Here is a 23,688-nt window from a genome sequence, read left to right as displayed (position 1 = left end):
ACCTCTGCAAGGAGAGCTGTAAAGCAAATCGTGAAATGGCAGCATTATTGTCTTTTTTTTCCTTGAAACGTGTGTTATTTTATTTTTGATGTTTCTGGTTGGGATTTTTCTTAAGTGGAAGGCCCTGAACTACTGATTTTTTTTTTTTTTCTGCAGATAGTGTCTAATTTGAAACTATTTTGAAGGATTTTTCTGATTTTTAAAGTTTTCTAGAGCCCTTGTGATACTTATACCCCCAGTGTTAGACTTTCTACAGCTTTCCAGCATTTGGAAGAATCTCATTGGGTCTGCCATCTTCAAACAGCGTGAGCACAATCAGCATTTAGTAAAATAAACATGGCCCCATTATTTCTTAATGCCTTGCTTAACAACTTTAAGATTAGACCACGTCTCCCATGCTCCCAGTAGGCAGCACTTTAACAGTGAGTAATATTTCTGTCTGCCGTAGTCGAGTAATCCCAAATGTAAGTAATTTACAGGCTGGCATTGGGGACTGTTACAAGAGACATATTGTAATATGTCACTGAAAATCAGCCTGCCTCTGCACATTTGATCAACAGCCAGATGGAGGCTTTTATCACATTTATTTAATCTGAAATGTACATAGTAATTACAGTGGACCTCTGGTTTCTCGGTCCTCGTCGCTGTCTCAGGAGAAGGTAGGAAATGAATCTGTCAGTTGCAAACTGGTGGGGATGTGACCCCCTTGGTAGAATCTGGGTGTGCTGCAGCTGGTGGTGCTGACAGAGGAGATCACGCTGCTGGAAATTAATGCATGTTGCCAAGATAAAAAAAAAATATTTAAAAAAAAAAGCCCATAAACCAAAGGCTGTGTAACTGTATTTTTTATGAATACAGAAAGCCTTTAGGAAAGCAAAGACCAGTGTTATTCTTAGCAAAACCCATTACCAATCGATGGCTGTAAGAGCAAACAATCTCTTACTAATAGCTGGATGGTATTTAACTTAAAGGCATTTGAAAACAACAGGCTTAATGTTCCCAGAGGAGAATTTGGTTAAGATATTGAATTCCATCGAGCATGTCATTATTAAAAGGGGAAAATATTGTTGTTTCCATTAGTACAGGGTTGGCATAAAGAGTGGATAGCATTCATTTAAACCACCAGAAAAAAAAAATCAAACAAATCTCTTGGACAGGAACTTCGCAAATGGATGTTTTCATTGTCACAAAGAATTTAATAAGATTTTGTGCCCTAATTGGGGCAGCTATAGAAGTTGCCTCACATATTAACAGTGGTGCTGACCTTATCAATAATTTACCTGTTACTCTGTGCATTATAGCAGGCTATCTCTGCTAATGTCTCTCACATCTCTCTTTCTGAGATGAGCTGGATAAGTCAACATCCTCTTTTGGATCATTTACTACCCTACCACAAGTATGCCCGGCTAATCTGGAGATACATTGACAGATAAAATATACTATTAACTGCCAAAGAGGCTCTTCTATTACAGTTACTCATACTGAGTTGTCCCATGACAGATTAAATTGCTGCTCAGCCTGAGTAAGGTGTCAGATTCTGGCTGTAAGTGGCTGGTTTACTGGGGTGTTTTGATGTCATTATAGGCTTATAATTACTCTAATCTGATTTGGTAAGAAAAAAATTAGTATGACAAGCATAAAGAATTCATTTGAACAATAGGTTTTCTTCCACCACAGAACTAAGTTTTAATTAGAGCTGTTCTTCAGTTAAATTAAATCTGCCCTTCTTGGTTTTAAAACTCTCATGAACATATTCAATACAATGTACCTTGTACAACTGTGAGTCTGTTGCTGCCTTTCTTGTCTTTACCCATCCTTACCTGTTCTTGACTAACTTTTCATGTATGGCTCTGCCTAACTGGTGACAAAACCTTCTCCTCCCAAGCTTCTGCCATCAGCAACAGCTTCATCTCTCTCTCTCGCACCTGATCCTCCCCATCCATTTGTTTCTTGACTGAAAGTGCATCTTTCTCCTGTTGCTTACTAGTGGTGGTATTTATTATTTGAGTTCTGCAGTGGTACTGAGTAGTTCTGCGAAGCAATCAGTGGGGGAGTTTATGTAACAGCATGGAAAACAAGGTGGCAGAAAAGCCACAGTGGAAATATTTATGCCACTTTCCAGTGGGTTTAAGCTCTTGGGGCTTCCTTTGGTTGGCAGAGGAAGCTTTGAGCGATCCCTTCAATGCCTTGAGTGATCACTCTCTCATCAATCTCGCCTTAATTCCTAATGTGTACTAAAGTGATAATGGGTTGCTTTCTCCTGAAATACAAATGCTAAGAGTACCAGAGACCCTCTGAGTCTGGCCCCAGCCCCTGTGATGGCAGCCAGCAGTAGGTGCCCACGCTCCCTTCCCACATATCATGTCTTCTCCAGCCAGCCAAAGTCTGTGGGAAGCAACCAAAAAGCCACAGATTAAAGGTACTCTGAGAAAGGGAGAAGAAACTGCCATCTCCAGTTTCTGTGTTAATGAGAGAATGGTTTAATATTTCTATAGATAATTAACTTCTGGTGACAGGAAAAGGAGCTATGAGCACACCAAGTCCATCTGGTCTCTGGCTTTTTTTGACAAAGAAAAGCAAAAGCCAGGATCTTCCTGTATTAATTGATGGAAAGTCATCAAAAGAAAGATGGCACTTCTGAAATGTGTTTTTTTCTCCCAAGGTAGGAAGTCATGAATCTCATTTTTCTAGGTAGAGATAGGTTCTTTTTTTTTTTCTTTTTTTCTTTTTTTTTTTTTTTTTTTTTTTTTAAGTATCTAATAGGTGGATGTTTCCAAAGTTCAGTCTTTTTTTACTGCAATGAAGGAATTGAGCATTCTGGAACTTCACAAGAAAAATGAAAATTAAAATGCTGGAACAGTTGACTCATTCAGCCTAACAGGGAAATTCTCATGTCATCTGTGCCAGTTGTCTCTTTCCCTACAGCCTCCTGTTTCAGTAGACAGAAGTTATAGCTGGATGGACAAGTATTTCTTCAAACCCAGAATTGACTTAATTATCCTCTACAGAAAATAAGATGAAGGCAAAACGTTGCAGATTTCAGTTCTTTTTTTCCCTAAGACAAAGTCTGAAGCAATTAATGAGTTTATTGACAGCCAAAAATATAATGTTGTCAATAAGAAAAGTCTTTTATGTGCTCTAATTAGAGGAACTGTTCCCGTCAGGAAACTGGAGCTTTTTAAGCTGCATTAAGGAAAAAAAGAAGAGAAAGGGAAAAAAAAATCCTTAAAAAAATGTGTCAATGACACAGGCACAAAATATGGAACAAGGCTCTAAGGACCCAGAAAAATACTGTTAAACTTTTCATCTTAATGTTGTCGGTATACAGCTCTCTTCTAAGCATTTTTTAAAACTACATTTACAAAATAAATAGATATGGGCAAAGCTTTGATTCACTTTGACAGGGGCTACCTACTCACAAATACATATCAGGACACATTTGCATTTTTCTCTCTGCTGAGAGAAGTCTTGGCTTCATGACAACAACATGAGCTCTTCAAAAGGTACCATAGTTTCAGCTGCTGAAACATTAGTGTGGGACTTTTATTTTTCTGGGATGTAGGCTCTTCTTAATAGAATGAATATAAAATTCAGTACTGTGGAAAAAAAACACCCACTTAGAGACAAAATGGGCCAAATGTGCTACGGCAATAGCACGGGAAGAAAAGGCTATCAATTCTTTTGAAGGTTTAGAAGTAATTTTTTCTGCCTGTCTTTGCTATGGTTGATGATGTTCTACTATTAAAATAGCAGTTTATATGTGCTGTATATTAGTACACTGTTTTGTTCTTCTTGCTTCAGGCACTGAAGGATAAAGAAGCTTGTCACGTATTTTAAGTTCGGAATTGGTTAATAACAAAACACATTTTCAACGAATTTCACAGCCAGCCCCTTTGGGCCACTATTCTTTGCAATTTAAATGAAGGTGCAGAAAGTTTCTTTTCCCTCTTAACAATAGTTTTACAAGTTTGGCCTACATGTATTTTAGTGGTTAGTGGTGTATTACAAAAAGAGATTAAAAACACCTGTTTCAGCCTTCCAGGCCATGCAAGAGAAATTGAACTCCGGGGTGCCCAAATTAAGATGTTAAAATGGGTAAATTCTACTTACCAGCATTTATCACAGACAGCACTACTGCCACTTTTCCTAAGGCAAATACTTTGTCAGCTATCACTTCACTTCAGTCTAACCTTCTATCCTTATTGTGGGACAATTCCCACTTAAGTTTTTTTTCCTCCTGATGTAAAACCAGATCTTTGAGGTTCTGTTTTGAGGTTTTGGTTCTGAGGTTTTTAGTTTGGGTTTTTTTCTTTTACCTTGTTTGTTTTGATGTTTTTTTAAATTTTGTTTTTTATCCCCAAACGTGCATTGGTGGCACAATTAAATATTTTATGAACCCTATGGGCTGAATCTAAATGGAATAATGATGTTAGTCTGAATGTATTTCAAAATCCAAGTTTGTGTCATAAGCTGCAGAAAGAAATCTCTGGTTTCCATGAGATTGTACCTCATGACATTTTTTTATAGAAGTACTTCAGCGTGAGCTGAGACAAGGAGGAAGAGAAACACGAAGGGTAGGCTTTGGGGAGAAGAGAAAAAGATGAGGAGGCAAGGGCTTAAAGGTTATAAATGCCACCTAACCAGGTGAAAAGTTTCAGACAGGATCTGTAATACTGGACACCAAAGTATTTGCAATGGAGACAAACCTCTAATGAAAAATTGATTCTTGGGCAGAGATTTTGATGGAAGCTTTTTGTCTCTAATAGGGCTTTTATAAAGTCATCCTTCCTACAAATTCTCTGGTATTTAATAAGCTCTGAGCCCCTGCTGCAACCTGTCCTGTCAGGTTAGTTCTAAGAAAACAAGACTCTTAAGTTCTTTACTGTCTCTTAAAACTTGTTGTAATGGAACCACGGTTCATAATTTGAACAGAGTGAAAGGGAATGATTACACAAGCTCTCCTCTCCTTGGGAAATTAACCTGATTTGAAGAAAAAACCACTGGGGAATATTTCTAATGTAATTTGCATTCACTGATGGACTTCAGAAATCCTCAAACTACTCTCTCCCTCTAGTTGTAGTTTGGTCTCTGCTGGTTAGGACACTTCAAAGCAGTGCAGGTTTAGATGTCTCATGATTTGAGGGTCTTTTTCTCCAGAAGTATTCACAGTCTTCCACCACTCATTTTCATACTCAACCTGCACTGTTTCAACAGCCTTTCAAATAAGACAGAGCTATTGATTTAATTTTTGTACTTTTTGAGCTTTCCCACCCTAAAATACACATTGCTTTACTGATCTGATTTGAGGAAAGCCCTTTAAACAATAGGTTTGAAAGTATTAAATATTTGAGTTGTACTGTGGGTGATAACAAGTCCCTGAATATGGGGAAAGAATCAGGAGTCATTGGAAGAGATTTTTCTGCCATATAAATTGTAACACAGAGCCGTGCCCCAGGATCCCTTCTTGGAGCAAGTCTACTTTGCCACAGAATTTGATTATTCGTGAAATCAGTAAAAGTGACTGTAAGCTGGTGGTTTTAGTACTTCTGTGAGAAATGGGACAGCCCTTTCTTTTCCCAGCCTTAAGGAACAGAAATTTATGAATAATACATATACTTAATAACTCTTCATTTTGTGAATGCTGTTTAAGCTCCACAGCAAATTAGGATATTTCCAATTTTTTGAATAGTAGAAATGGTCAATACAAGATATTATTTTGGATGCCTCAAAACCTAGGACATCTCATGCACTGAGTGACTTTTTTAAAACTTCAGCATAGGAGCCAAGAATGCATATTGATAATATTCTGCAAAAGAGAGGGCTACTTGAGCACATATTCCCCAAAATATGCCATTTCAGCACTCACAAATGTTCTTGTTTTGCCTTTGCTCAGTAAAGGGTTATCTGACCCTTTCCTGCAGCCTGCTCAGTCAAGTCAACTCTGCATAAATAAGAAGGAAACTTATGCATGAAGAAACTGAAATTAGGTGAATAATTAACATGCACTTTATGCAAAAGCATGAAAAACTATTCCAAAATTTATCTACTTAACCAAAGTGTGAATTCATATTTAAATATTCTACACTGAAACTTTGTCAGCGGGTCATAAAAAGTGCATATCTACTTATTTATTGGGTCTAAGGTTTATCTGATGCATTTCATCTCTTAAAAAAACGAGATTTTTTTTCCTCTAAGTCATTTTAAGAATGTTATTTAATTTAAGTGTGTGTTATGTCATTTAAGTGTATTCACAGTTTGTGAACAAACAGTAACAGGGAAATCTCCCCCAAAAAATGGGTACATTTTCACAGCATTGGCAATCAGTATTTTGAAGAAGCTTTCTAAATTTAGGGGAAAAAAAAAAAGAGCAAATAAGAGAGGTTTTGTGTCATTATGTTTTTATATGATTTTCTTAGTTTCATCAAAGGTTGAAATAAGCAGAAAAAAGAACTGATCTCTGATGATCTAGTCTGATTGCAAAGTTGTAACTCTGCTGTTTCAGGCCATGACTCCTGTAGCTGTCTGTGCTCATGCAGCAAAAACTAGTATGTATTAAAACAGTAACAGTGTGAGTTTTTTTGTTTTTTTTTTTTTTTTTTTTTTTAATGGAAACAGCTGAATTATAAGTATTTATTTTATAGTTGCATATCTAAGATCTCTTTTGCTGGAGTTGTGTGCATGGCAAGGTAGGATTTACTTGGTAAAGTCCATGAAGGTTAAAACATGAATCTAAAAAGAAAAAAAAAATCTGAATAGTATTGTGCTTTTTGGAAAGCAAACTGTGGAGTGGTCAGTGGCTGCAGGAACTTTAATGGAAGTTGCTGACACTTGTGCCCAGAACACTTGAATGATTATGCACGTTCACTGTATAAATACCTAAAATACAAAAAAGCATAGTTTCCAAATCCCTGTATTTCTGTCTTTCAGATCCTGCTCGGGCACATTTTGAAATAGTAATTATTTATACCATGATAGAAAGCCCCAGATCTATAATTCATTCATGGGGCTTAGATCATTTCATGAAAGGCAAAAGTATAGTGCATTACTCTGTATGCATAATGTAGAGCGTGTTTATATTTAATGCTACCATTATTTTTCTATGAGAAGACTATTCATGAGGTATGCTTCCTGTTCACAATATTGTTTATGTTGTACAGATTTTCATTTTGAGGTACAAAAAAAGGTTTACTTGCCAAGAAAATGTTGGCCACTTTTAAGAATCTTTATTTCCTTTGCTTCCATCTTTTCCTTTCTCTCCTTCCTTTCCTTTTTCCTTTTTAACAAAGGAGTTGTTCACTGGCAATACAATGATAATAGGCTGTGTATAAGGTTTTTTTCTGGTCAAACTTCTCTTGCACTACCAACCTGGTTTATATTCTGGCTTTGATAGTAAGATTGAGATTAGAGAAAAAAATATGCTGCTACTTGCAATCTTGTAAACTTGTAAAAGCAAAAATATGCTGCTACCTGCATGCTACTTGTAAATCATTGCAGTCCAATGATTTACATTGGATATCAATGTTAAAAAAAATTACATTATTTTTAAACTATTACAAATTTACAATAATTTTAATGTTAAAAAATTCAGCCTAAAACAGTATTAGAATCTCATCAATCCACACTAATACGTAGAAACCTTGTCTTTAGGCTGGCTTTGGGTCACTTGCTGTAGTCACATCAGGTATGTCAGAGGAGGAGTGAGTCACTCTATGTCAGAAATCACCAGAGGATAAAAACACAGAGATGTGTTTATCTCAGTGCATTGTGAGGATTTTTATCTGTAATGTTTATTAAAGCTCACAGAGGACATGCGTTGTAAGCCTGGGTATTGAGCTAAGGCTGTGCACTTCAATCAGCTTTGTAAAAATGCCTTTAGATAAAGTCCTGTGCTAACCCTTCTCTGGATTATGCTCTGCATCAGGAAGTATATTATCCCTAAAAAGATCTCCTTTTATTCCTCAGTGTTACTGGCAGCATACCAGCAGGAGCCAGTTGTGAATGGGAAAACATGTTCCTGCTGCTCCTGTCCCAGTGCTGTGGAAGAGCAGCTCCTGCAGGTCACAGACAGGGCTTGGGGACACAGGTGGTCCTCAGAGTCCAAATGGGCCCTGGCCTTTTGCTGCAGGGAGGAGCTTTATTCAACATTGCCACAGGCAGCACAAAAGGAGGAATTTTCTAGATGGCTCAAGCAGGGTGACATTCCTGAAGAAAGCTGTCACCTTCCATCTTTTCAAGCAAACAGCCACCTCCTCCTTGCTCCACTGAGAACACAAAGCCCCTGGAAGGCAAGGGAGAGGAAGGCTGAGTGCTCCAATCTCTTGCTTTGGGAAGGCAATGCTTCAGCACTCTTGCTGTCCCCTGTGGGTCTGCTGGTGCACAGGATTTGGGGTCAGATTTAATGACCAAAAGTGAGCCTATATCCCCGCTGGACTGGTGATGTGTACTCAACCTGGTGCCACCACCAGTAGCACCGTGCCAGGAGGATGTGGAGGTGGAAGAGGGTGCAGGGGAGCTGACTTTAAAAGGTGTTTCTGGCTTCTTTGAGGCCAAATACCTATTATTTGCCGTCATGTCCAGAGAAGTGCTATGACCAGCTTCCCCAAAGTCCTCGTGAGAGCTCGGAAAGCCAGCAATAAGTGACAAAGTCCTGCCTGATGAGTCCAGTGATTGTTAAGAGCAGAACGGAATCTGTACCACACCACTCTGTGCTCCAGCAAGCCTGAAAATGTAGCTGCAGAATGCTTCACAGTTTGCAAAAGGAAGGGAGAACAGGATTCTTTTGTTTCATCTATGGAACATTATATTTATATACACATGTTTGTGGATCTTGCAATCATAGAATGGTTTGAGTTGAAAGGGACCTTAAAGATCATCCAGTTCCATGGGCAGGAGCACCCTGCACTACACCAGGTTACTCAGAACTTTATCCAGCCTGGCCTTGAACATTTCCAGGGACGGGACAGCCACAGCATCCCTGAGCAACCTGTGCCAGTGCCTCACTGCCCCCACAGTGAAAAATTTCTTCCTAAAATCTACTCTAAACCTACTCTTGGTTTGAAGCTATTTCCCCTTGTCCTGTCATTATCTTGTACCCTTGTAAATAGTCTCTCTCCATCTTTCTTGCAGGCTCCCTTCAGGTACTGGAAGGCAACAATTTGGTCACCCAAAAGCCATGTCTTCTCCAGGCTGAACAATCCCAATCCTCTCAGCCTTTCCTCACAGGAGAGGTGCCCCATCCCTCACATCAGCTTGGTGGTTTCCTCTGGATTCACTCCATCAGGTCCCTGTCCTTCCTGTGCTGGAATCCCCAAAACTGGATGCAATTCTCCAGATGGGATCTCAGAAGAGTGGCTCAGAGCAACAGAATCCCTCCCTTGGCTGCTGTCCATGGTGCTGTGGGGGCAGCCCAGGACACATTTGCCTTTCCGGGCTGCAAGAGCACAAGGCCAGCTCATGTCCAGCCTCTCACCCACCAGCACCCCCAAGTCCTTCTCAGCCAGACTGCTCTGGATCTGTTCATCCCCCAGCCTGGACTGAGAGCAGGATTTGCCCTGACCTGGGTGCAGCACCAGCTCTTGGCCTTATTACACCTCATGAGAGTCCCATATCAGATGTGTCCATGCATCTTACTGCCATATAGCTATCCTGGTCAGCAGAATGTAATCATGGTGTTACGGAATCACACCTCCTCAGCATTATCAGAGGCCTTTCTGTCATCTTCACAAACTTGCCCTCTTCTCTGTGTAAATATTTTTCCTGCCTTTCCCTTTTGCAAAGCAAAGAAGTTGTTTGCAAACTACTTGAAGAATATAAACAGCTCCTACAAGGGAAATGCCCTTGAAGCAGTGAGAGTGGAATGATTGTGGCATACCACACACACTAATAACATCTTCAGAGAATTACTGTTACTTCATAGCAAAGGCGTTTTCATTATAACAGGAACCATGTCATGATCCTCAGATAAAAATTTTAACCTCTGCATTTATCTGTTGAGTCAACAGTCACAGGTTGCTGGTTCATTGTTAAAAGCTCTGAAGGATTACTCATCCCAAAGTAGAGCCATTTCCCATGATTGTCTCTTGGCAACTTTGGTGACACATAGGGCAACAGAGCAGGCAGATGACCAGCACAGAGCACTTGGATCTGACGGTAATTCCCAGTGCTCTGCCCAGAGCTGGGAAAAGGAATGTGCTGATTCACTCTGCCACTAGCAAATGTGCAGATGACACCAAGTTGGAGGGTAGGAGGGCTCTGCAGAAGGACCTGGACAGGCTGGATCAATGGGCTGAAGACAACAGCAAGAGGTTTAAGAACACTAAAGTGCCAGAGGAGGTTTAAGTTGGACATTGGGAAGAAGTTCATCACAGAAAGAGTGATTGGGCATTGGGATGTGCTGGGCAGGGAGGTGGTGATGTCACCACCCCTGGAGGCATTTAAGGAGTGACTGGATGTGGCACTAAGTGCCATGAATTGGTTGACAAGGTGTTGTTACTTCATTGGTTGGGCTTCATTGATGATCTCAAAGGTCTTTTCCATCCCAGGTGACTCTGTGATATCTGTTACAGCTTGCTCACACTAGGTGTTAATCGAGCATTTGTAGTAAAGTCACAAACTGGTGCTTGAGTCTGAATGATGAGTTTCAGGTTGCCTGATACCTTTATCCGACCAAATCCATGCAGACTCAGCCATGTGCAGAGGAACTTGGCACGGCTGTGCTTTATCTACCTTTTTATTTCTGATGCAAGAGGGTAGGAATGAGAGGAAGAGAACACATCAGAGTTCCCCACTGAGAATCAATCCCATAAATTATGTATTATGCAGACACTATTCTGCTGATGTGCTGATGCTGTCCGATCCCCAATTCTCACTTCCTTGTTTTTCCTTCTATAAATAGCTATGGCCAGGTTTTCAGTTGTAAAATGGTGAGGACAAAGCTAGAAACCTTTTCCATTTAATAACCTCTGCCAAAGAAGAATAAGGTAATATTTTTCATAACTGTGATGTCCTCAGGGTTTTAACAGTCTGGGAATACAAGCAGCACTGTGTTGTCGATAAGATTCTGGGAGTAAAAGTGGGAATATAACAGTGCTGAATATTAAAGAGATATGCCCTATTTTAAAGATGATCCATATGAAACTTGGTATTGTGAATTTTTCCTGTCATTTCTTTTTTGCTCTGTGTAGGACCACATTTGGTTTTTTTTGTCTCTCCCTCCAGATCCAAATGGTTTGACACAGACTGGACCTGACCACGCTCTTATAGGAGGAATAGTGGCTGTAGTTGTCTTTGTAACACTATGTTCTATAATTCTCCTCGGTCGATACCTGGCAAGACATAAAGGTAGGACACGCTCTGTGGAAGTTCAGTCAATCCTGGAAGGAAGGCATGATATCACCTGGGAGTGCCACTCCCTTTCACCTTCCCCCCTCTGCTAAATGATTCAAACAAAAAATAGTTCTCAGTCCAGTTGTAGGCGAAGTCCCTGTGAATTTTAACCGGTTTTCCAGTGGGCTGGCTAAGGCAAAGGACATGGAGTTAGTGATAAGTCAGTGATTTAGAGAGACCAGGGGTTAAGATCACCCCTTGGTTTTGGATCATAACTCCTGATACCTGATTACATGTTCTCATCATGTTCTCAGAGTTTTAACTAGCATATTAATTCAGCAGAATACATATGTTTTGAATGAACAAGATTTTTCCTTTTGATGGATTATGCTAGTGTTTTAAGTGAATGTTTAAAAGATAATATTTTAAACCAGTTGTAAGTTTTCAAATCAGTTTATCTACGATCCCACTGGAATAAAGGGTTCATTCCTGGGGCTAGCTTTACTTTATTCTCTGGTTTTACCTTAATAATTCTGGTTCCTTTATTTTCAGTCCCCTCTGCCACTAAAGATAACAGGAATGGAGTGACACTGACTTCTGACTTCTCTATGATTTGATTTTGACCTCGTTAGTTCCAAAATCATGCCTTGAGATTTAACCTCTGTACAGCTTGTAGAGGTCTTTCGCTAAAATTCAGTTGATTCCCTTTCCACACCCCTCAAAAAAAAAAAAAAAAAAAAAAAAAAAAAAAGGAAGATGAGAGTTGGTAATAATTCAGTATCTCTAATTTTAGATAGAATAATCATAGACCTAGCAAACATAAATTGATAAAAAACATCTTTTTATTTTGATTGGACTACATGAGAGAAAATCAGATTTTTTTTAATGAGTCAGTTAAAGAGTGTCTCTTTTGTTTTACTTTCTTGAATGAACAGCTGCAAATCTTATGGCAGCATAAATAATGCTTTACACAAGGAGAAGTTTGATTATTGTACACATTTCTCCTTTCATTCATATCCAGAGCATAAAAAATAGCTGTGATAGTATAATATGAGTTAGTTCAGTTAATAAAACTACCTCAGTTTCGTAATTCTTGGAACCTACTATGATACAGTTCTGTAAAATTAAAGCATCGATATGATCAAGGGGAAACAGAAATACAAATGATCAGTGGCCACTTTAAAAAAAAAAAAAAAAGCATGTTTATGAATATCTAAGTCTTAAAAATTGCTTTGTTTTTGATGGATAGCTATTTCATGAAATAACCAAGATTTTATCGCTTATTCTATAATTGAAAAAGATACTGCACATTACTGCAGTTAGACAAAGTGGAGTTTTATTAAAATATTTCCTTAATTTGTTGTGGATATACTAGAGTTTGTGTATGTGCCTTTACCAGTATAGGAATCGGTGTAAATATTTCTTAACAAATTAAAAAGCAGAGCAGACCTTTATGATGTATACTAAAAACTGTGTAAAAATATTTTTTTCATTCATTAAAAAACTGGAGCACATTTGTTTGAAATGTACTAGCAATAATGCAGTGTGAAAAAAAACAACTAATCTTTCTCTTCTTTTTTTTTTTTTTTTCTTTTCTCTTGTACTGATTCCTACAGGAACATATTTAACAAATGAAGCAAAAGGAGCTGAAGATGCCCCTGATGCCGACACAGCCATTATCAATGCAGAAGGCAGCCAAGTCAATGCAGAGGAGAAAAAAGAGTATTTCATTTAGATGCAGAGCTAGAATCTTGGAGTTTTACTTATCAGGCTGACTGCTGGAGAAAACTGGCTATCATTTCTCAGAATTCATTTCTGCCATCTTCTGCTATCTTTATTAACTCACATACCTGCTATAAGTAGCCAGTTTATGCCAACAATCAGCTGTTGACATCATCATTCTATAATTACAGTATCATGCGTAAAACAGGACATTTCTTATTGCCTAAAAATCATATCCACTGCTCTCTTAACATACAGTGCTTGAATATACAGCCTTAACAATGTTAATCATCATCTTAATCCAAGTTTTCTACATATTTAAGTGTTATGCAGCTTTCTTTTCCAGTTTTCTTTTATCATGTCCCTACTAGTATGTCATAGAGCAAAATTCATAACAAGTCCTATTAGGTAAGGTCCTAATTTACTTACAGAAAACGTTAAGTCTGAGATTAGAGGTTTACAAAGAATATTTTATACCTGTCTATCTATAATTCAAAAAGCAACTTGTTTTTGCAACATATGCCCTTGGAAACACAAATTGAAATCTGTTTAGTATAGTTTCCTGTATGTTTGGATTTGGTGGGGAAAAAAGATCAGTCCAGTGAATTTTCTTTTGTTTTGTTTTGCTTTGTTCTGTTATGATTTAAATGGTACCTTGACAACAGTGCCATGTTTCCGTGGTGAAAACATGGTGAATATCTATACAGATTCTACAAATTTAGGTAATAGAGCTTCTTTTGAAAAAATTTGTCCTGCCCTTTCACTCACTTTCGGGGTCACAAAGATTAGAGAACTTTCTGAGTAATTTATGTTTTTATAATTTATTTGCTAAACATGAATTCACCTGCCTACTCAAATTTGATGTGTTCATGGGGCACAATGGCAAGGCATTTTAGTATCTGTATATAGTGCATATAATAAATTCAATTAAACATTATTTGATACATATTCAACTTTTTTGGCAGTAGCTAAGTCAGTCACAAGTAAGCATTTTCTAATGTCCATTATATCCCTTTAGATATGACTCCAAATCAATATTCTGAGTAGATAACATGTGTTAGTATTTTTTTGTCTGTATGTCCTAGCACTGTTCAGCAGCAAACTTTTCTAGTTCTTGTTAATTTTTTTCTTTGTTATACAATGGAAGCACAATGTTATATGGAAAGGTAGTTTTAAGCTAACAACCAGTGCACAGCCTCAGGTTTTAAATTACAACCACATTTGATTACTATCCTTAAAAAGTACTATTGAGTTGCTAAAATTCTCAGTTTTTAATTTGGCAGTTCCAGAGCTGCTTCTCTATGTTGGTTTGCCAAAAAAAAAAAAAAAAAAGCTTAAAAAAAAAAAAAAAAAAACTTAAAAAAAAAGAAAAAAGAAAAAATAGAAGTGTTAAAACAAAAGATATATGTTTTGTGTATACAGTAAATGGACTAATTCTTTATATTAAATTCCTGTCTATGCATTTTGTGAGGTACAAACTTATGTCACCGTGAATGATAGAGAATTCCTGCCATGCTTTTAGCTCCACAGTGAAGGTCTCTGTTTTGGATTATTTCTGATTTAATTTTTTTTTTTTTGTGTAATTGACAGCTGAAAAATCACATGCTCTTAAATATGACAACAAAACACTGTAAGCCCATCGGCTTATTTCCTCTTCCAATGAAAAGAAAAGGTTGCCATAACAGGTCTTGGAAATGATTCTGCACTGGAGAACGCAAGTTGGTCTAGTTGGAGCTCGCTTTGCTCCTGTGTTTTTGCACCTTTGACAAAAAGAAGTATTTCTCTCTGGTTGATGTATTTGTGAAGCATAAAAGCATGATGGTCTGCTGTAAAGGACTTTCTCCTGGGATTTTATTTTTGTGTGGGGAAGGGAGAATTTGGAATACGACATCATGTGGTATGGTAAAATGGAAGATAAAGGTGCTGTGACAGATTATTTATCAGAAGAATATAAACCTTTTAAGGACAATATTAGAGTATTTTAATTGTTTTTGTTGAAGCATTTATCTTGTTAATTTCTAAGAAAAAAGGGTGACGTCAATCAAAGCAGCACTTTTTTTCAAAATATACAGACATAAATAATATGATGTGGTTGAGTGTTAACATAATAAATCATATACAGTATGACATTTTAAAGAAATAAGTCTGCATTGATGTGATTGCATGCTTGTTTTACAGTTCACTCCATACCCATCTGTGGAAAAATGCAATAATATGTTAATATAATATGGTAGTTTGAGAGAACCAGGTAGGTGCTACTAGACACATTGAAAACTAGTATAGGTTTACAAGATATTCATGTCTTTCAAAACATAAACATGTAAAAAGGCTGGCAAAGGAAGTCATTCAGTTTAATACCAAAAATATGGGTTCTTATCACTGCAGTAAGGTATATTAGCTCTAGTACAGTATCAAACTTTTATTTCAGGACCTGGGGCCCAGTTCAACTAAGCTTTTAAGCACATAGTCAGCTTGAGGCGTCAGAGAAGTTCCCTTGCAGTATAAGGCACTGTTCATATGCTTATAAACAAAGTGCTTCCCTGGATGAGGGCCTTATTTGTTCAAGTGGAATTCCCCACCAGCATGGTGTTTACGCCTTCCTTCATCCTTCCTAACTCCAGCTCGCTTGAATAGTAGGGTTGTTACTTGCACCATTACCCAGCCAAGGTCAGGTAGGACCTCCAAAAGCAGGATTGGCCTTGTGGTAACTGTTTCACACCATATTCTCCAGTGGCATAGAAACAGCATTTCAACTTGGCAAAAAAAACACATAGAAATTGTACTGTTAAAGCAGTTTGTTGGGTTTTTTTTTTCCATTGGCTTTCAATTAAAACTCCTCACATGTGCTCGTTTTTAACCCATTTGATCTTCCATTGCCTTGCACCTGGTGATGTCCCTTGCAGCTGTGCACAGCAGGTGTGGAAAGCCCCACGCAGAGCATTCTACCTGGATAGCACTTTGCAGACCTGTCTGGTCTTCACGGGTCCAAATTCCTACACTGGGTACAAAGAGGCGTCCCTCTTTTCTGTAAGCAGAATCATGGCTCAACACTAATGACATTAAGTAGGCTAAAAGCCAGTTGCCCATTCCTTTTGCTCGAGTTCCCATTCTAAAAATTGAAAACAAAATCTTAAAAAATTTTTATGATGGTGTGAGATGCCCCGCGAGTGTGTAAAATGAAGGCTCTGAATGGGAACCACCTTCACTAAAATGTATGTGACTTCCTCTCCCTCACTCACTTGCAGAGTAGTTTTCTCCAGACCAGGTAGCTAGTTTCTGCCAGTGTACTGTTTACAGTGTCGATTGCTGATTATTTTTTAAACTTTTTGATGTAGACTTTATTTTTTTTCTTTTTTTTTTAAATGCTTCAAGAACATTCTCACGATTTGAACGAGAAAGCGGTGCATCAGAAGACAAGGGGTGCATCATCCCACTCTTTTAGTGTCATCTGACAAACCAAGAGACAGTTTAAGGAACCTGATGTTTAACTTGAGGCTCAGAGTTTAAGCTAGAACATCTCAAAAAGTTTCCACACTACTTAAGGATGGTTCGCCTTGCACTGAGACTCCCTCTCTAAAGGAACACATGAAGAACACCAACTCTTTTCCAAGTGAGACATGAAAGTTAACATCTTGTGTGTTTTCATTGCAGTATAATATATATATAAATATATATATATAGCTATTTCAATGAAAAGAAAGGACAGAATCATCTGTAATTATGTAATTCATGATTGTAACAGCACTGAGGTTACCATGTACGCACATGTACAGTAGCTCTTTCAACAGTTACAGTGTAGTTACATGTAATTCCCTGTAACATAGCAGTTCTAGTGTAATTTAGTGCCACTTATTGTAAAGTGTTACCAAAAGGAAAACGGACTTCTTACCTTTAGAATTCCATTCGAATCAAAGGTAAGTTTATTATTAAATTAGCATCATTAAATCTGATATTGCGTTTCTTAATTAAAAAGGTGATTTAAAACTTTAATGTTCATGCTGCAGCTTCCCCCACCGCTTACCCAGACTCCTCCAAATGTCTGATCTCTACACTCCTAGGAACTGGTAATCTGTGATGAACATACCAAAAATCCCAGCTACTCCAACTTTAATTGAACGAGCTGTCTATAATAAAGAAAAAGCAGCAACAACAAAAAATGTTGAGTAATGCTTTTTATTAAGTGGCACAAAGTACACACTAAAAACTATGCAAAAATATAGGTAAATACAGTGTACTTACATGTAAGTATCTTGTACTTGCTGTGTATGGATATTGGAAAACCATGTAATTATAATATGCATTTTGATTATTTCAAGCAGGGGGTGACCCCGAACAGTCACAAGGTGAAAGTGGAAGGTACATCTACAAGCAGTGGATATCCTAATGCAATATGTGTAATTCCTCTACTTGCAGTGACAACTAATTTATAAAAAAATGCTTATGCCTCTCCTCATTCTCACCAGCTTTGCTTTCCATTTCTTGGAGCACCATGAAATACCACTGAAACACCTTTAGGCAAAGTAAGACACACTGACTCCTCTAATGGCTTTGCTGCCAGGACTCTGACTGTCTGGCAGCACTGTTCTGTAATCTTATTTCTGGCTCAACAGCACAAGTTTCATCTTTTTTTCTGTCCTCAAGGGAGCCTAGTATGTTAAGATGCTGAAATACGCTGCCATATGCCCTGGTATTTTTAGCATGAACAAGAGAGAGAGAGAGAGAGAGAGAGCTGCATTCTTCTGACCCCTATTTTGCTGAATCACTTCACCTGGAATTTCTACTACTTGCTCAGTAACGCCAGGTAATCTTAAATTGTAAGTATAAAATGCTTCCATTACAGTACAGAGGATGCCTTTGATGATAAAGATAAGGTTTTTGTAAACATGAAGTTTTGTATTATAGATCTTTTTTACTTCTTGACACTTTTCCATCATGCCCTTCCAGAAGAAATGCACCAAAAGACAGATAACACAGATTAGCAAAAGACAAGATTTTTTTTTTGTAAGCCTTCTTGTGGTTGCCATTGCTATCACCCTCCTGTGTGTCCTGTGTAGCAAACAGGCAAATAAATGTATTTAGCAACTGCCATTAGCATCATTCCACACTATACTATTCCTAGAATATGACATCTACCTCTTAGTCTAAGTACTAGCTATGAGATATTTGTATACATTTTAAATACTATTTAATCTTTGCTTTAGTCTTGAAATGAGATCATTGTATTTTTTTTTTTCTGTTAAAAATAGGTAGAAAAATATTGCCTGGGTTCATAATTCTTGCCCTGTTCTTATTAATTTTGGTGTAGTTTTAGCTTTTTAACAGGGCATAAGGACACAGCCTCAGCTGGTATAAATCAGCTTCACTCTGTTGCCTTAAATGTGGGCCAATTTACACTGGCTGGGGATTCATCCCAAACAGCTTAAAAATAAACTGCTATAACACATCAATATTTAGTCAGCTCTAGATAATAATTTGCAATCCAACTACAACACAGTTCTTCCTAGTAAGGCATGCACGTATGAAGAGAAACTTTAAAAAGCACATGCAAGCTTTTGAATTAAATATGCAATATCAACACTGTTGAGATATCCTGACTTGTCTCTTACTTATTTAAACATAATATTGCCAGGGCATGTTTACATTAAAAACACTCAATGCATGGGGAGCAGAGAAGGACTATTGCAAACTAAAGCAGGAGAAAAATTAGTAGAGAAGCCTTTGATGTCAACAGAAGAAAGTAGAAACTCTTTTGAGAGTAGGACTTCCTACAGGGTTTTCCAGAGTGGACCTAAGGCCTCTAAAACACATGAAAGTTGTTCACTTGGCATTAAGAGAAGCTAGCACAGTTCCTTCTTGCTATCGAGGAACCTTACCCGGCACTCTGCACTTCTTTTAACTCAGGAGAAAATAAGGGTACAAACATGGTTGAACAGCACACTTCTGTATCACTCCACATCCTCAGGATGCTCCAAGCCTCGTGCGCTTCCAGCAGCCCTTAAGGGAATTCTTCCAGCGTCTAGGAATCATCCTGTTGCCGAGCTGTGTTCATTTCCCTCAGCAATATTTAATGTGCTCACAACCAGACGGAAGGTGTGAAGCCAATTTGAATGAGTCTACAGTTCTAGGGGCTTGCAGTAGATGGGGGAAAAAAATTAAAAAAAAAAAAAAATCTTCATGGCTTCTGTGTTTACTGTAGGTCTGCCCTCCACATTCCGTGTCTTAAGTCATTTATTCTCTGCTGGGCTAAAAGCAATGGTCTAATTGGAAAGGAGGAAGGAAAAGTATCTCCTCTAAAAGGACCAGTCTGTGCTACTATTAAAGAAAAGTTCAAGGGGTTTTGTTTCTTCCCTTTTTTTTAAGATTTCAGGTGGAAAGCCAAGCCTGTTGGGGTCAGCACTTCAGCACTTTCCCTGTGTTCTGGGTCAAGCCAGCAGTGTTTCATGTGTGAGCTCTGATCTCGTGTTTCAGCACAAATACAGACAGCCTTAGCCTGCCCTTATGCATAGTGCTGAAAATCACCAATGCTATTTTCTTCTAAACATAATCATTTTCTCAGTCTTGTTCTAAAATGAAATATTGAGAAGGTTTTTATAATAGGTGTAAAGGGAGTGAGTTTAAAGTAATAGCTTGTAAAGAAGATTGTAAGGATGATCATCAACTCTTTATGTTGATTATAAAGAGGAGGATAGTCTTTAATTGCTGGGCTGATTTCTTTATCATTTCCCCTTTCTCTCCTTTCTATGCATATTGATTGATGTTAGTAAATACGCAGTTGCACATGTCGTCCTTTTTCTCTGAATGCAGATTTGCTTATACCCCTATATACCTTTCATAGAAATATGCAAATATAACCTCCAGTCATCTGCTTCTGCTAAAACAGTGAGCCAAGAGAGTGAACTCATGGATTACTGGGTTCATATATGTCCTGCTTCCATCAAAATTGAGTACAGTACGCCTATTGATTTCAAAAGAACAAGGCTCAAGTCCTTAATGCACATGTTTGAGTTGCTATTTAGCTCTTTTTCAAAAGAATTATAAAGCAATCCTTGTGCATCCTTTACTTTTAGCCTAGATATTTTATAACTACAAAACCCCTTCAGTTCAGCAGGAAGTTTCCTGGAATAAATAATAAGGCATAATTGGTGAAAGGACTATAACAACTTCATCTATTCATGGTCAGTGCGAGTGTATTCTCCTAGGAACTCTGGTGTGCTTTGCTCTTACACTGGCAATTTTTGGCTCTAAGAAGGATATATTTGAATGGTTCAGAAATGCAACCACTAACCTGTAAAAAAAAAATTCATCAATGGGAATTAAACATATTGCACTGATGATAAGACACATCAATTTCATTTTATTTCCTCATTAATAACTTTAAGCAGACAAAATGCATATTGTAATGTTGGGTACATGACACTTGCATGTTGCTATGCCTATATACTTACAAAGTATTCAATGTGTACTTGGTGGCGCTTAAAAATGTCATGTACAGTTCTTCTAAACATTCTTACAGGGTTCCCATTTGCACTTCATCTTTCAGAAAAGTCTTGTCAGAAAATTGTCTGATGAATATTATTGAAAAAAAAATAAAATTTCAATTTTAGTTATCTGTTGGACATTTCTGAATTGTCTATTCATTTTATACATCACCTGGTGCTTGCCAGTTTGGCGGTGGAGTTGATTTAGACCAGTGGCTGTACACACAGACTGTTCACTGAGCAGATTTTGGGTAGAATTGTTGCAATCATACTCTTCTTGAAATATTAATTCTGAGATTTTAAACAGTACTCCAAGGAAATTATATGCGAGACAGAATTACAAATTCTATTCTTTGATTTGATGCTTATATGCTATTTATTGTGCATTGCTTTGTAGTTTCTTCTGACTGACAAAGTAACAGCTGTCGGATGCCATCCTCACTGTAGGGGAAAATTCATCCTTATGAAGAGGTCAAGTGATGAAAAGCATTTAAGCCTGTGGGACTTAAATGGTGGATTAGCCCTCTTGAAGGAGCTATGGAATTCATACAAGGTTTTCCGCACCACTTACCCTGTTTGAGCTGATGTTGTAAAGGGCAAGAAGGCCACTGGCCTCAGAGGGAGAGGGACAAATGTCAGAGGAGGGAGGAAATTCTGAGTGTGTCTGTGTTTATGAAAAAGAAACCAGTCCCAGGTTGGTGCCCCCCTGCAGAGTGCTCTTGCACTGTGCATCTCAGTTTTCCTGTGACCCAAACTAAGCACACATTTGGCAAATGTAGAGTCCTGTTGAATTCAGTGGATTTGTTCTTAGTTTTATTGCTTCTTTTCACTAAACCAAAATATGTCCTCTTCACTGGTTTTTTAAAGTGTAATAAGGACCTTTTTAATATAGCAGCAGTACAGATTTTCACATTTTCCTCAGTCACATGCCCATGATTTTTAGGGCAAAGCATGCTGGAAGTCTACATTGTGCCCAAGCAAAATGACACCATCCAGAAAATGACAGTCCAGCAAATGATTCAATTCACCCCTGATTAATAGATTTTTGCATTCAAGCTGTAATTTTAGTACCGTCCTGGTTTCTGTCACCAGCCAAAAATTACCCATAGGTAACTGCACTTTGCTTTGTGCCTTTCCCTGGCTGAGAGTAGATTCTTACAGTTATCACTCTAACCTGGTTTGTCCCTCATGTGGTTCCCTTATAAAAAGAGTCCTAAATCTGTAAATGCTGCTAACAAGTTGGGTTTTGTCAACAGCCAACAAAATCCCAACCTTCTTTCCCACTTTCTGTGGGAGAGAAGTCCCTTTTTCTATGGGTTTTTGGTTTGATTTTGTTTGTGTTTGGTTTGGTTGGTTTTTAGTTTAGAGTTCTGTGGGGTTCTGTTTGTCTGTTTTCAAATGGGAAAACAAACAGGGTTTCTTTTAAACTACAAAGACTGCCTGGAATTTCACTGAATATTGAGAATAATTTCATTGACTACAGAGTCTTTGTACCAGCCTGTCATGGCATTATACACATTAAACATTGACATGTAGGAGGGGCTCCTTGCCCCTTTTAACAGTCATCAGACACCTGCATGAAGATGCACAGAGTTTTTTCAAGAGCAATGTTATAGAGGAACACTTGGCCTAGCCCTTTTGCTAAGTGTAAGGTAAAGGTAAGTGCAATTAGTGAAATTCAGAGATAATTAAGTGGGGATAATGAAGATGATGCCTCGCTTGACAAAGAGTCATAGTGTGTTGCCTTCTGGTCCTGCTCCAAGCACTTGGCAACATCCTGAGCCATGGGAGGGCACTTTTGATTATCTCTGGGCTCCTTGCTTGCCCTGTCTCTTCCTCCTGCTGAGTTTGCAGCAATAGCTTCTCTGCTGCTCAGGGCTGAGAGGCTGGGGCCTCATTGATTCTGCAAGCTGCACACAGGAAGAAAAGAAGACAAGAGAGTGTTTTTAAGCAAGCCGGAAAGGTTTTTCAGAAAGAGGGCCTCTCCTTTATTCGGTGGCAACTTACAGGAAATTAGCACTGCTGTCAGCTGGTGAGGATAGCAACCATCCCTGCTCCGAGTTTTGAGGGGGAGGACATCCTCTGTGCCCTGCTGCCTGGGTGGGGGGAACAGGGAGCAGAGAGAGGAGGAAAACTGCACATGGCAGGAACATGGGAAAGAGGTTTGTCTCTCTCTAGGTGTAGGACCAAAGAGGGGGCCTGTTGCTTTTCTTTTCAGCCTGTGTTCATGGCTAGAGGTGCAAAAAGAAACTGATCCAAGTGGGAGATTGGCGAAGCGGCGGAACAGCAAGAAATGTCTCAAATGCTGGTGCCATCACCTGGCAAGGGAGCAGTGCTTCCCACATCAAGGACTTTGAGTTGATTGAACATAGAGAGAGAGGTGGGAATTTATAAAAGACAAAGGAGAGAAGAAGAGAGAAGAAAATCAGAATAAGGTTGGACAGAAAAGAAAATTATACCATTTGCAAGAGCTTTTAGTCCTGTATCATGGCACCAGCCAGCCCCATCTCAGGACAAATGAAATATTTTACATAATTCTGTAGTTTTTCCAGTGCATTTTCTTTTTTTCTGAGGCATCTAATGGTAGCCTCAGAGACAAAAGCACATATACCATGATGTGATCCAGTTAAAGTACATCATTATATTGCACTCACTCACATGGGATAAGATTACCCTCCAGGACAGCAGTAAGCAACGTGACTAAAATCTGTTCTATCTATTTCCTCATCCACACTCCATGAAGGAATGTGTGTGCAATGAAGCAATGTGCTTTAGGTTTTTTATTTATTTAATCTATTTTCATATTTCCCCAATGTTTATGTAAGAATTTTATACTTTGAAAAGTACTTGGTACTTGAAGATGAAACCAATGCAGTTTGTGGTCGTTCCTTCTTCCTGTGAGATTTGATGCTCCAGTTTTAGCAAATTCTCCCTGTAAAGCCTTCAGCAGGGTAGAGGAATATTTTTCTTGATGATGGTGTATATTTATGATCTCTAGCAAGACTTTTAACTATACTCAAATCCAGCCTTTAAAGTAAAGCCCAGGACCTTGGAATTAATTCTGAAAAGCTGATACAGGCTGTGGGGAGCAGGCTGAGCTTGTTTATTAAGAAGATGCATCCAAGTTTTCCATGCCTTTGAAAGGTGCATGAGGACATTCCTC

General features: G+C 38.3%; 1 protein-coding gene across 3 annotated transcripts in view; it reads left to right on the top strand.

Moving 5' to 3' along the window:
• The window catches only part of CADM2 (cell adhesion molecule 2), a 570,185-nt gene extending 549,529 nt beyond the window's left edge, over nt 1-20,656 (top strand). For all 3 annotated transcript variants that reach the window (XM_083855090.1, XM_083855089.1, XM_083855091.1), the window contains 2 exons: nt 11,218-11,340; nt 12,942-20,656. In XM_083855090.1, the coding sequence (XP_083711216.1) occupies nt 11,218-11,340; nt 12,942-13,060 (242 nt within the window). In that variant the 3' untranslated portion in view covers nt 13,061-20,656. The remainder of the gene's footprint in view (nt 1-11,217; nt 11,341-12,941) is intronic.
• The last annotated feature ends 3,032 nt before the right edge of the window (nt 20,657-23,688 follow it).

The sequence above is a fragment of the Zosterops lateralis genome, assembly GCF_965231275.1.
Source record: "Zosterops lateralis genome assembly, chromosome: 2".
Lineage (NCBI taxonomy): Eukaryota > Metazoa > Chordata > Aves > Passeriformes > Zosteropidae > Zosterops > Zosterops lateralis.
The sequence above is the reverse complement of the archived record's forward strand: the minus strand, read 5'-3'. Positions and strand labels throughout refer to the sequence as shown.